The 13,430-nt window shown below is 38.8% G+C and overlaps 3 protein-coding genes across 3 annotated transcripts; 1 reads left to right on the top strand and 2 right to left on the bottom strand.

Moving 5' to 3' along the window:
• Positions 1 to 18: 18 nt before the first annotated feature.
• LOC136268851 (nanos homolog 1-like) lies at positions 19 to 1,263 on the bottom strand. Its single transcript, XM_066064318.1, has 2 exons — positions 1,116 to 1,263; positions 19 to 1,031 (listed from the first exon to the last, which is right to left on the bottom strand). The coding sequence occupies exon 2, from the start codon at positions 1,014 to 1,016 to the stop codon at positions 333 to 335; it is 684 nt and encodes a 227-aa protein (XP_065920390.1). The 5' UTR covers positions 1,017 to 1,031; positions 1,116 to 1,263; the 3' UTR covers positions 19 to 332.
• A 20-nt stretch (positions 1,264 to 1,283) lies between these two features.
• On the bottom strand, positions 1,284 to 4,846 carry LOC136268848 (enolase 4-like). Its single transcript, XM_066064314.1, has 10 exons — positions 4,650 to 4,846; positions 4,477 to 4,605; positions 2,661 to 2,909; positions 2,479 to 2,601; positions 2,300 to 2,362; positions 2,074 to 2,235; positions 1,894 to 2,019; positions 1,625 to 1,841; positions 1,496 to 1,575; positions 1,284 to 1,443 (listed from the first exon to the last, which is right to left on the bottom strand). The coding sequence occupies exons 1-10, from the start codon at positions 4,803 to 4,805 to the stop codon at positions 1,333 to 1,335; spliced, it is 1,416 nt and encodes a 471-aa protein (XP_065920386.1). The 5' UTR covers positions 4,806 to 4,846; the 3' UTR covers positions 1,284 to 1,332.
• Positions 4,691 to 10,483, top strand: LOC136268843 (cilia- and flagella-associated protein 58-like). The gene is made up of 21 exons (XM_066064307.1): positions 4,691 to 4,848; positions 4,909 to 5,047; positions 5,095 to 5,391; positions 5,445 to 5,593; positions 5,650 to 5,722; positions 6,065 to 6,148; positions 6,204 to 6,398; positions 6,748 to 6,885; positions 6,927 to 7,086; positions 7,335 to 7,417; positions 7,469 to 7,561; positions 7,617 to 7,814; positions 7,872 to 8,015; positions 8,988 to 9,194; positions 9,249 to 9,354; positions 9,405 to 9,522; positions 9,572 to 9,683; positions 9,734 to 9,811; positions 9,867 to 10,013; positions 10,067 to 10,200; positions 10,252 to 10,483. Exons 2-21 carry the CDS (start codon positions 5,042 to 5,044, stop codon positions 10,370 to 10,372), a joined length of 2,643 nt encoding a protein of 880 aa, XP_065920379.1. The 5' UTR covers positions 4,691 to 4,848; positions 4,909 to 5,041; the 3' UTR covers positions 10,373 to 10,483.
• The last annotated feature ends 2,947 nt before the right edge of the window (positions 10,484 to 13,430 follow it).

Genomic DNA, 13,430 nt, shown 5'->3' with positions numbered 1-13,430 from the left:
TAATTAATTAACACCTCGTTTGCAGATTAAAATTCTTATTAAAAATGTAATACATCATAATAATATAATAGATTTAATTTTTAATTTGATGATATATCTGGGGATCTAATTACAAAACTGACTACCTTAACTCTGGAGGGCATGATACACTGCCAGCAGTCAAGGGTAAACATGAGACAAAAACAAAGCTAGAGAAAACAATTTAAAATACAAACAAATAATAAGCTGAAGAGATATTGAAGTGCGGCAATAATTGAACATAAATATTCCATTAAATTCAGTTGTTGATTCCGAATCATAAGAGGAAAGTGCTAAAATTTGTTGTAAATTGTTTATTTCTTTTTATTTCCACTAATTGGAAGTCGCTTGAGGTTTGTAGTGCTAGTGTTGTTGGAGGTAATACTTTTTGACTGGTTTTGTGGGCAATATTTAATCGTATGAGCTTCGTCTCCATTAGCGCCACAAATCGGACAAGTATACGCCCTTAGCACAGGACAGGTTACCCTTCCTTCAGAATCCTTGAGCGAGTGCGAAGCGTAGAAGCTCTCCTCTTCGCCGTTGTTCCGACAAAACACACATACCTCTTGCTTGATAGCATTCTTTCCAGCCATGGCCTTTGCCTGTCTCCTTGCTAACAACACAGATGGCGGCTCTCTTGTTTTTCCTCTGCGATTCTCATCATTTTCTAGTGTCTGTAAACTGAACGGGTCGCCAAGATAAGATAGTCCAAAATCAATGTATTCGCCTGAGTCTAGACTGTTTGATGAGAAGTCTGATCCAACGCTGTTGTTCCTGGAGCGCGGTTCATCTTCCATCAAGAACGCCTCTTGCTGGGCATCATTTCGTAGCCAAAAGCTTTTAACTAAGTTGAAGAGGCCAAAGTAGTCCGCAAACACGTGAAATTCTTGTGGTTCTTCCATCACTTTTTCTTCATACAACTCCTCTCCGGGGTAATAGCCTTCAGACTGATCAGCTTCTGCAAATTCAAAATGTGGTGGCTTAATGGCGGTCAACATCGTCTGGTTACCAGCCTGGGAAAAAGATAAAACGATAATGCGCTGAGCCCACAGATCGATTAATCACAGCTGCTACTCATAAAAATTGCATTTACTTACAAATGAGTTGTACACGAACAACTTCCAACAGGCGCTCTCCACAAACACAACACCCCTTAACGATTCGCGCTCAATCCACCCACCAAATACGGAGAATTTTATAGTATCCGGAACTGAGTTGAGAATGAAATCATCATGTTATTTAAACGGTTGCTTAGGAACTTCATACCGACTTGCTTACACTCTTGTTCTCATTTTAGTTCACAAGTGTGCAAAGTTATTGGAATGTACAAGACCACGATGTTCTGTTAAATAGAGTTGATAGAGTTGTTGTATGGAGTCCTCTGGGTGCTCCCAACTTGATGTAATTGTAGCCAAGACCTATAGCCTAAAAATTCATATTATGTACTGAGAGCTTTTTAATAGAATGTAATACTAACCATTTCTGCTAAGTCCTTTGCTTGTGAGTGTGTGTGAATCAGTGATAAATCAGTCATGATGGTATGGCTGGCACTAACAGCTGAGATAATTGGCTGTGAATATTGGCACTCAATAAATGTTTATCTCACCTTTCAATTTCTCAGTCTTGTGGTGGAGATTAGATACAGTGATGGTGTTCAATACATTTAGACTGGCACAGTTAACAGAGGGCAGTTCTTGTGGTTGTTCACTACCTGGCTCTAACTGCTCTGGGTACATTAGCTTGTCTGTCAAGTCTGCCCCAGAGATTAGCAGGCATTCTTGATCTTGTAATCTTGTGGCTAACTTCTGCCAAGCAGTTGAATCCTAAATGATGTCAGAATTCTAATAAGCTAACAAACATTATAATATTACTCACATGACTATGAAAAGGGTTTATAAATCCTTTAATGTTCGGATGTGCCTGTTGTAAATCACAGTAGATATTTACCAAGTCATCTGTGGCTTTCCAAACACCTGTACACAGCTCATATTTACCTTTGTCCTACTTGGGGACAACAAGTTTGTGGTAACATTTAATGGACAGCAAAGCATTCACCTGGTCAAACATATGATCAGCTGTTACATTAATCCAGATGTTTACGTGGTCTTGCTGTAGACCTGCTTCCCTACATGATTCTTGTAGTAGTTCCAGGACTGGGTCAACTTTGTCAATTACAGGACAGTAGGCTCCAAATGATGTTATAGGTACTCCACTGGGCTGTGAGCAATAGACAATTCTATTTAAAAAACCTTCTTGACAAGGGGCACTCTTGTCATCTTACTCCATGTTTCTCTGTGAATGTCTTCCACAGGTTTTTGTAGACTACAATCAACTTTTGTACTTGCTACAAGTGTGAACATAACATTGTTGTTTTAATAATTGTAGACCTCCCAGTCAGTATAGGCCCTGAAGACAGTTAGTGTGCAGGGGGTTGACCTAGTACATAAACGCCCCACACACCTCTATTACATCAATTGTGCTGGCTGGAGATAAAAGAAATTCTGAGAATCTTAGCTTGGCAGAGCTGTGTCTGCCAAAGGCCAACATGCTCAGTAGAGGCAGAGGAGTCAAAGCCTCTGCTTCCTGTGAAAAAAAGGCAGAGGTGTCACTCTGTGTGCACTAGTTTACACCTTGGATCAAACCTCTTTAATGGTGATGTGTCTATATAGAGGTATTTTTGACAGCATAGCTGCTCCAGTTGCTGCTGCATAGGAGACTGCTTGAGCCAAGGACTTGTCAGAGGTGACATTTTCTTCCAGTAATTGATCGATATCCTTTTGATTCTTGACTGGAATTTTCTTCAATGTATGACTTAGTGATTCTTCTGTTGTAGAAATGATACGTTCAACGTCAGCCTCGCCACCAAATGATGAAACCCAGCTGGAGACTTTCTAAAAACACACAACCCAGTTACAACATACCATCCTGTAAAACAAAACTGAGGTGTAGCCAATAAGGTATAAACTATTGGGAAGTTTCAACATGTATAGTTGGACAGTCACTTTGATGTATTGTTACACTAACTGCTATCATAGGTCAGAAATATTTTGGAGTCTAAAGTTTTCAATTTTCATTCAAACAAACATCATCAAAAAAATCTATCAGTTGGGAGGGAAACCACAGAGGATTTAATCATAAACAAGTTTATATTTAAATAGTGACCATATAGTTTACATATGTGGGGGAACATTACCAAAAGCATTATTAGGTAACTGTTTGTACCAACTAAGTCACAGGCAGGATTAACTATAACCAAGAGTTCATAATATATATACTAAGGAGAGTATCCTACTCTCATATACCCCTGTAGAAAGGCGTATCGTGAAGTTATGACGTAACACTTCTGAGTTCGCCCGTTTTTCTTTGTATAATTAATGATGTCATTAGTTGAACATGGTATCGATTGAACGCGTGCCTACCAACGTCACTAGCAACCAAATTAACTCCAGCTCTAAACGTTTCTCACCCAACTACAATTGTTCCTTCATGGGTTAAGACCGCTTCGTAGGTGTTTCTTACTAGGCCATTCGTGAATACGGCTATCCTGAGCGTCGCAAGTGTGAAACGGTGCTAACGATTCTTGCACTTTTACGGCTTCATGTACGTCACAAACCACAACATCTTGTCGTTACGTCATAACTTCACGATACGCCTTTCTACAGGGGTATATGAGAGTAGGATACTCTCCTTAGTATATATATTATGAACTCTTGCTATAACATAATATAGTTAAACAGTGTCAGTGCTAATATCCAACTTATACTATCATCACCAGATGATAAGATGTGCTAGGGATTTCACAGTGACCTCATCCGACAGGTTTGACCTTCACATTTCAATGTTAAAATCAACTTGTGACAAGCTGTACAATTAGCTCTGGCCACTTTCTCTCGTTTTAGCTGGTTTTGAGAACCCATAAAAGCTTTTGCCTTTCCCCACCACTCTCTAATCATGACTCACTCACAGTGGATGATCTGGAAGGTTGCATGGTCCTTAACCATTGGCAAGTGATATACTCTGAATAAACCAGTAGTTTTCCATACTTTGAAAATAGGCAATAAGGCATAGACAGACCCAGCAGAATGATGCAATGTGTATTATCTTTAATGAAATCCACCACCATTACCAACTGGGGAAGCTATGTGCTATGTGATGCAACGATTAACAGTAATAGCTAGCCTGAACTGCAAAACACTGCAGCCATGTCTGTTGGCATGAAGGGTAAGTGGTTAGTAGCTAAAGAAACATCTCTGTTACACAGACACACTGGCATGCACACATGCTCACATGTACATACGCACTGTACTCTTTAAGATATATATGCTTAGAGTATACCTGACAGTTTGCTGCTGGGCTGAGTGGTGGTATGTGTCCGTGCTTGTATGCTTGTGTACACGTGTATTTCACAGTTGTATTGACAACTCAGCATATTGGCAGCTATTAATTAAATTAACTCACTTTGGACACTCCATCAATTGTGCAGTACAGATCTACTTCAACTGCTTTGTCTCCACTGGTATCCAATATTTCACGTATTTTAATCCCTGATATAACTGGCTCCAGTGACAGAGAGTGGAAATATTCAGACTGCAATGTAGTAAATTATGCATAATTTTCTGATAAATGCTCACCATGTATCCGTATACGTCACTCGGTTGAGCTGCAAACATTTCATTCAACAAACTCTCTAGTTTTGATTCAACATCGTGTGCCTTAAAAAACCGGACGGCCTTCCTTCTTAGCTTTTGTTGTAATTCGCTCTTAGACAGGGGCCTGTTTGCGGCCATTGTTATTTCGCTGTTACCATAGAAACCAACACAGATCAAATTGGTGAGCACGTATACATCAGTAACTACTACCCTTGTCAGTGAATGTGTTTTGCGTACACAGTGTTGTGAGAATTCGTGTCAATACGATAACAACGTGAAGTCGGAGTTTTGGTTGTAAGTGGCCAACGCGATATCTCCACCCATCCACGACCAGCCTGAGCAGTTTCGAGAAGTGATTCACTCAGCAAGCAAAGATGGAAGTAAGGGAAAACATGAGTTATACTATTGTCAAGGTCTTATTCTACAGGGTGAAGAGGTTAGCAAGGATGAGAGCCATACTTCCATGGAGGACAGTACCTTTGAAAATCTGGAGCAAGATTTTCAGGCAGTCTTGAAGGAATTGATGGGAGATAAGAGTTTGGAAAAGTTCCGAATGGAATATGAGAAGCTTCATCGTGCACTGAAGAAATCACATGACAGTGAAAAGAGACTGATGCAGAAATGTCGTGATTTGAACTCTGAAATAGTATCAAATACTTCTAAAGTAACTGCAGCTCTTAAAATGTCCCAAGAAGACCGAACAACAATTACTTCATTGAAACAGGTACCATAGTTATACTCTGCACACAAACAACCATCCTTTAACAAACTATTTAGGAAATAGAGAAGTTATGGAAGATGGTTGATGCTGGTCATGATAAAGAGACTAAAGCTCATGAAACGATCAATCAACTCAAAATGGAAATATCCAACCTCACAAAACTGGTTGAACAAGGTGCAGGGCTGAACTTCGGCCAAGACAGCAAGTAAAAATTAGTTAGGTATTATAGCACATCTTGTCAATCATATCCTTCATGTTTAGCTTTCAAGAACTCATGAAGGAGAAGGAAAGGCTCTCTAAGGAAAGAGATGACCAACTGCAGGAGATTACTCAGGTGAGAAATTACAGAAATGTTGAAGTGGTGATGTCATTTGGAAATTGTACAAAATTCACAGATTTCATTTGAAATCGTCCTGTCATATAATTGGTATCCTAGACACAAACCTATTCCAATAACCCTGGTCATGTGTTGTTTTATTTTTCCATTCTTTTAAGGGACGACTGTATTCAAATTCAGTATATATGTGTGTGTGTGTGTGTGTGTGTGTGTGTGTGTGTGTGTGTGTGTGTGTGTGTGTGTGTGTGTGTGTGTGTGTGTGTGTGTGTGTGTGTGTGTGTGTGTGTGTGTGTGTGTGTGTGTGTGTGTGTGTTTGCTGTTATGTGTTATGTTATGTAGTTAAGGACCAATGTCAAGGAGACAATGGAGCTGCAAAAACAAGCAGAAGAGAAGCGAGATGAAGCTGAAGCAAACATGATATCAGTACGGATACACCTTGTGTATTTGGTACATTCTCTAATGTGTGTTTTGTACTTAGTTACAAGAGCAGATTGTAGTTAAGACTCAAGATGTAGAAAGAGAGACTCGACGTAAAGTTAAGCTCGAGAAGGAGGTGGAAGTGTTGAAGGTTGAGTTAGAGATGAAGGGCAGTGAAGTGAAACAGAAACAGTATCAGTTACAACAAGCTGAAGAGGACCATCACAGAACTGAACAACAACTGAAAGAAGCAAGAGTAAGTGAATATATGTGTAAGTGTGGTTAGAGTGCCAGGCTGGTAAGTTTCCAGGTTTGATCCTTTGATTCCCAGTTGCTGTTTTTTCCTTGAGCAAAAAAACCTTGCAAGTGCTACTCCACTCTACCCAGCTGTTTAATGGGGACCTTGTGTTAACTGGGAAGTAGTTCTACCCCTCTGCACTAGCTCATATAGCACCTCCAAAGTAGTGTGCAGGTGTCCCTGGGTAGGTACAATCATGTATAGCAGCTTTTCTTTGTTTATTGTGAGTGCGCGTATGCATATGTAGTGCACGTGTGTGCATGTGTATTATTTAGACTGACTTGCATGTTTTATTATTATTTTGTAGTTGACAAATGAACTGGCTATGAAAGACACAGACCTGTTAAATGTGAGGCTGGCCAAACTACAGCAGGATTATGAACAACAGATGATGAGCAGTGAAACTCTTGCTGGAGAGAACAGTGAAAAGCTAGCTCAGCTCAGGGTAAGGTTGTACTAGCACAATATGGGTTACACTGTGTATAGATGAAAGAAGAAGAGGTGTCTAACCTGAAACAAGAGATTGCAAGGATTGGAAAGATAAGAGAGAACCTTCAACGACGACTACGAAATGTGGAGGAAAACAAGGCTGAAGTTGAAAGATCTCGAGACACTCTAAAACAAACTATCACTTCATTAGAAAGAGGTATTGGTGTATAGTAGACCCTCAGTCATCCAAACCCTCAATGATAGAAGTGTCAGATAGGTTTTATATGGAGCTCAAGTTTGAGAACTTTAATCACTAGCTCTATTAGAACATACAGCTGCAATCTACTCTAACTGAACAGTCATTTTCAGTTTTTGATGGTACAAATAATAAACAGGGGTCGGGTAACAAATGGGGTCTACTGCAATAGCAATTATAAGAATTACTTAATATTTATTTTAAATCAGAAATTGAACAAAACCACAAACAGGCTGAAATCGAGAAAAAGATGTATGATGATCTACAGAGGGAGCGAGACATCCTCAGCAAGGTAACAATTTTAGACTATTAGTTGTTAACCACTGATCAACCATACCTCCAGCAACTACGCAAGGCAGAAGGGTTCACTGAAAAGCAAGAACATCTTGTAAAAATACATGACCAAACTATTAAGAATCTTCAACAAGAAATTGCTGTAAGTTAGTTACGCAGGTTTTATGCAATATATCTCATTTTTATTATTTTTGCAGAATTACAGAGATGAAGCAAAGAAGCAACGTAGCTTGATATCTCAGCTGGAACGAGACAGAGATCGATATGGCAAAGATGCCTCTGATGCCACACAGAATTGCTTGCAGCAAATGGAAGAAGTGAAGATGAAAGAAATGCAACTATTTCAGCTTAAGAAGAAGATTGTAGAAGCAGAGAGCAAACTGAAACAACAACAGGTTTGTAGTAAACCTTAATATCAGTAGTGGTTGATATGAATGTGTGTGTATCTGTAGACATTGTATGAGGCAGTTTGCAGTGACAGAAATGCTTGTAGTAAGAACTTGATTGAGGCTAGGGATGAGATGACTGAAATGAAAAGAAAGTTGAAGATTATGAGTCACCAGATTAACCAGCTAAAGGATGAGATTGCTTCAAAGGTGTGGTGATGACACACACACACACACACACACACACACACACACACACACACACACACACACACACACACACACACACACACACACACACACACACACACACACAAACACACACACACACAAACACACACACACAAACACACACACACACAACCTCTTAACTGCCCATGTGGGTCACATGTTCCCTTGAAGGGGAATCAATAACACCTATACATGTGGATTACACAATCTTGCAAGACCTCTGGCCAGTACTCATATCCACTGCTCACACTGAACTGCCCCATGCTGTCTGCATCACATATGTAAACAGCCACCCCCTTACTTCTAGGCCATCTCTGACATGAGGAACACTGTATAGCACTACTACACTGCTAACTGTCTCTCTTCAACACACTTATAATGAGCTTTATCACATTCCCTTTGATTGTTCACATACAGACACTGCATATCATACTTCAGATTCCTGTTGATAACTGACTCCACCTTCCTGCCATGTAATCCTATCCTTACGCCACTCGCTATCACTAGCTCCTAACAAAATACTGTATCTCTAATAACATTTCTTACTTGACCTTAGTCCATATAAACAAATTCTTGGGATACGATGGTTAGGAATCTGTGCTAAATGACCCAGCCACTTTTCTTTAGCTTAGTATGATGGTTTCTAGATCTTCCTCACTATACCAGATGATATATGCTACTGTTGATCAGTTATACTCAACCTATGGTGGAAACTTTTCAACTTCCTCAGTTGCCTGCAAAGTGGTGTCCAGTGTTCACTGCTTAACAACAAGACTGACAACACACATGCCTTATCATTTGGCCTACCACCAGAGAGGAATTCTTGAACACAGCTTACACACACACTACACTACACACACACACTACACACACACACACACACTACACATATACACTACACACACACACACTACACATATACACACTCAGCATTCATATATTTCCCTACAGGAAAGTGCACTTGTTAAGAGCAATATGGAACTCACTCACATTGAAAGAGAAAAGGAGGCACTGAGTAGTGAATTGTCATCACGTAAACAGGAGCTTGAGACTACCAAACAACTTGTTGAGAGCCAGAAGGCCGAGGAGCGTAAACTAAGAAGTATTATTAATGAAGCTGATGCAGAACGTCTCAGACAGAAAAAAGAACTTGAGCAGGTAAGAAGAGGTAAAAGCTAATATGAAAACATTTCAATGTTCGACACTCAACAGGTCATTAATGAGAGAGATATCTTAGGAACACAACTGATACGAAGGAACGATGAACTGGCCTTGTTATATGAGAAGATAAAAATTCAACAATCGACAATGAATAAGGGTATAACCTCTGGTGTACCTGATTGTGTTTGTCTAATGGTTTAATTGTAGGTGAAATGCAGTACAGGCAAAGAATGGAAGATATCAGGATATTGAAACTTGATATTAAGAAAATGAGAAGGGAAAAGAATATCCTGTCCAAGAGCGTAGCTAATGTGGATGACCTAAGGTGTGTGTAAGGCGCCAGTAGGGTATTGATGTGTACCTGTGTTGGACAGGCGAGAGCTCTATCATGTGCAACGTGAGATACTTAAGGAGAGGACACGATGTAAAGCACTTGAGGAAGAGCTTGAAAACCCAATGAACATTCATCGGTGGAGAAAACTAGAGGTATGTGCTATTACCACACTCCTTCATATTTCATCATATCACACTAACAGGGAAGTGATCCCAGTACATTTGAAATGCTACAAAAGATACAAACACTACAACGAAGACTAATACAAAAAACTGAAGAGGTGCATATCTCTGTAACTCTTGTTGATGTGTGTAGTTCACTAATGTATTGTACAGGTGGTAGAGAAGGAACTGTTGATTCAAGAGAAAGAAAAACTCTACATGGAACTAAAACACATTTTGGCCAGACAGCCAGGTCCAGAAGTAGCCGAACAACTACAAATTTATCAACAAACTTTGAAGGAGAAAACTAAACAAATGAAGGTATTGTGACACTGTACTATGTATCTAAAGTTAACTGCTCCTGTTCCTCCCAGAGCATGGCATCAGAGTTGAACATGTATGAATCACATGTGGCAGACAACAAAATTGAAGTGGAGAGACTCTCTAGGGAACTACAAGAAGTGAAGAAGAAATATTTTCTGCAGAAGAAAAAGGAAATGTCTATAAAGTAATCTAGTAATATTTTGTGTCAATGGATTAATGACATTACTACTACTAGGGAGCGAGAGAGAGCTCTGATTCAAACTATGGCACCTCCAATTGCTGCACAAAAATCAGACATGCCAAGATTTACTGGGGGAGGTTTCAACCTAAAGCAAGCACAGCGAACACCAGCTTAATATGATCATTATCTCATTACACTTCTGTATGCTGTGAACAAATACATGTACGGTATATATCGTGTGACTGCTCTATTAGAGTATTTTCATCAATATGTTCATCTGTCTTGAGATTCTTAAATTAAAGTATTATGATCGTTGTATATATACTATATAGGTTGACATGTGATCCTGAAGGTGGTTGGCTGTTAACTGACTGTTGTTAGTAGTGATAGAGGCTGAAATGAAGCAGAATTTGTAGCTTTGTTATAGTGTCAACCAATCTCATGTAGTCTCCACTCATGAACTCCCTGTCCATAATAGATTAGGATAACAAAACTAGCTTTTCTCATTTTTATAATTGGACATCTGTTATTGCAGTGTTCTCTTAATTGCAACTAGGCTTGTGTCAAATAATTATGCTAGCATAATAAGAAGCATAATAGGCTAGAGTGCTATGCTAACACAATAAAAAGCACAATTATTAGGTGGATGAAACTATGGACTTAATTCCTTGAAAATAGATCAATACTCCCTAATAGAACAGTCAGTAGATCGATACTCTCTAATAGAACAGTCACTTTGTAATGCAATAGAGTATTCACTGATTAAAGATTTATTGTTCAAAGATTATTGTAAGAAATGTTGCTAACCTAGAAACATAATGGGAACACTGAAGAGCATAATTAGTGAAAAATGAAAGCATTTTGGACAAAATTTGACTCAGGCCTAACTATAAGTGACTACAGTTAGATTATTCCCCGGCCATCCAACATGTGCTATTTATACAGGACACCAGCTGATGTTTTTTACTAGGTTACTATAATTATCATATTCATACATAATTATATCCCTATAAGGTCTTCTAGGAATCAATGAGAAGTGGCTAAATGTGATTGGGCCTACAAAAATAGCACAAACTCGCATCATATCTTCAGACTGGAACAGAATCTTTGCATTCTGTAACTTGTGTGTATGTAAGTGCTGAAAATTACTTGACCAATATGAGCAATAACAGTATAAAAAGTCATAAACATTTGTAAAATTGAGTAGGCAAATCTTATGTGCCCACGTGCCCTATTTTTGTAGGCCTGGTCACAAATAGAACAGTCAGTTACCCTAACATAATATTATAAGCCAGTGTGTGAACTGAGATCAAACCTCTACTTCTCAACCTCTACAGTGTGTGATATAAAGTACGACATTTAATATATCCTTATTATTAAACTAAAAGTGAAAAAAGTTGGGCCTATTTTAGGTGTCTGAAAATTACTTTAAAACTGAAGCTCAACTAATCAGTTTCACATAAAAAATTATACTAAAACTAAAAACAAATAAAACAAAAGTACTTAGCACTTACAATTAATTACCATCTGCAAATGAATACAAAAAGTGTTTTGCTGTAAACTATATAATCATCATCATCACAAGGTCTAATGCTAAAACACTCTGCAATGTTTGTAGTATGTAGCTAACCTAAACAAAGTTTAAAATTACAGCAGTACTTTAGCTATATTAGGGATCATGGAGGTTTAATTTGCACTGACTTTTCACAGAAAAAAATATTGACCAGAAATGGCAATATTGGATACAAGCCAAAAAGTGCCTCCAAAATTCTTCCATAGGTTGCTATAAAATTTTAATTTTTTATTCAGCGGAATTTTCCGCTGACTGACTGACTGACTGACTGACTGGCTGACTGACTGACTGGCTGGCTGGCCGGCCGGCCGGCTGGCTGGCTGGCTGGCTGGCTGGCTGGCTGGCTGACTGACTGACTGACTGACTGACTGACTACAGGCTTGATTATTTTGTTATTAGATATTGCTCTAGCCCAACAGGTGCCTTTAGACATACCTCAGTACATACATTGCAAGCATCATGGATATACCTCCTTTGTTACATTTGCTGACAGTGCAAGGTGTTAGTGCATGATGACTTCCCTACATGTGTATGGAAATTGTCCATATTTTCTGTAGTGACTGGATTGATTGCAGAGGCACTTGTTGTACTGCAATTTGTTTGTGATACTGCATAACAAACTGAAATGAAGTGTAATGGCTGCTTCTCATAATGATAGTTGGAACATGAGTCTGGTGTCATTTTTGTTTATGCATAGGTTCACCAGTCATAATTATCAAGTATAAGGGAATTTCAATAAGGGATCATAGAACAACAAAGTAGTGAAACAAGGGAGGTCACCTATACCTGGAGATGTACTATAGTGATTAGTGAACATCTAATCCCTAATTTAGTCATGACTTTAAGAAAGATACTGTTTTAATTTAATAACCAGGATACTGAAACATAACCAGGATACTGAAACATAAGGTGTTACCTCATTGTGATAGTGTCATTTTGTCCACATGTTTCTGTGAGACTACGACAACACCAACCATCAAAGTTGACATCCTGAGGAGGAATGGAAATTAAATATACATTGAGCAAGGGGAAGCCACATGCAGTTAACGAGCTCACTGAATACTTTGAAGTAGGCCTGCATCAAAATGTGCCAGCAAGCTCAGCACAATAAAAAGCATAATAGGCTTGCAGCATAATGAGGTGGATATTGATATTTCAAACTATGGAGCTTAATTGCATGAAAATAGATTGATACTCCCTAATAGAGCAGTCAGTGGAAACTGCATTGTACATAGCTCCTTACATCAATACTCTCTAATAGAACAGTAGCTCGTAGTGAAATACTCTAATAGAGCATTCACTGATTAAAATGTTCTAAAGCAGTGTTGTTAACCTAGGAGAATAATGGGACCACTGAAGAGCACAATAGGTGAGAATTTTGGGAAATCCCTGAAAGCATTTCAGTTGGGCAAAATAGGCCCATCTTAAAGGCAATCAATAGCCTGTATTTCATCCCCATGGTGATCTTGATGCATCTGTATGATTTCCCTTCCCAGCAATTAAATAACATTGAGTTCATAATGTTAGGATATCCACAATTGAAATGATTAACCTGAAATCCATTGAGCATCAAGATAATGAATGAAGTCTCTTAATGGCAGCTATATCCATATGGCTTCCTTCAGATCTGTGGAGAAGTTGTAGGAATGACCAATATTAG

Source organism: Dysidea avara, chromosome 10 (genome assembly GCF_963678975.1).
Source record: "Dysidea avara chromosome 10, odDysAvar1.4, whole genome shotgun sequence".
Lineage (NCBI taxonomy): Eukaryota > Metazoa > Porifera > Demospongiae > Dictyoceratida > Dysideidae > Dysidea > Dysidea avara.
This window is presented reverse-complemented; position numbering and strand designations above follow the sequence as displayed.

Coding starts and splice junctions, on each gene's coding strand:
- LOC136268851 (XM_066064318.1), bottom strand. CDS start 1,016: ATGTTGACCGCCATTAAGCCACCACATTTTGAATTTGCAGAAGCTGAT.
- LOC136268843 (XM_066064307.1), top strand. Junction 5,723..6,064: donor AACTGCAGGAGATTACTCAG/GTGAGAAATTAC, acceptor TATGTTATGTAG/TTAAGGACCAATGTCAAGGA. Junction 9,812..9,866: donor TAATACAAAAAACTGAAGAG/GTGCATATCTCT, acceptor TGTATTGTACAG/GTGGTAGAGAAGGAACTGTT.
- LOC136268848 (XM_066064314.1), bottom strand. CDS start 4,805: ATGGCCGCAAACAGGCCCCTGTCTAAGAGCGAATTACAACAAAAGCTA. Junction 1,842..1,893: donor TAAACCCTTTTCATAGTCAT/GTGAGTAATATT, acceptor GACATCATTTAG/GATTCAACTGCTTGGCAGAA. Junction 1,444..1,495: donor CAAAGGACTTAGCAGAAATG/GTTAGTATTACA, acceptor ATGAATTTTTAG/GCTATAGGTCTTGGCTACAA.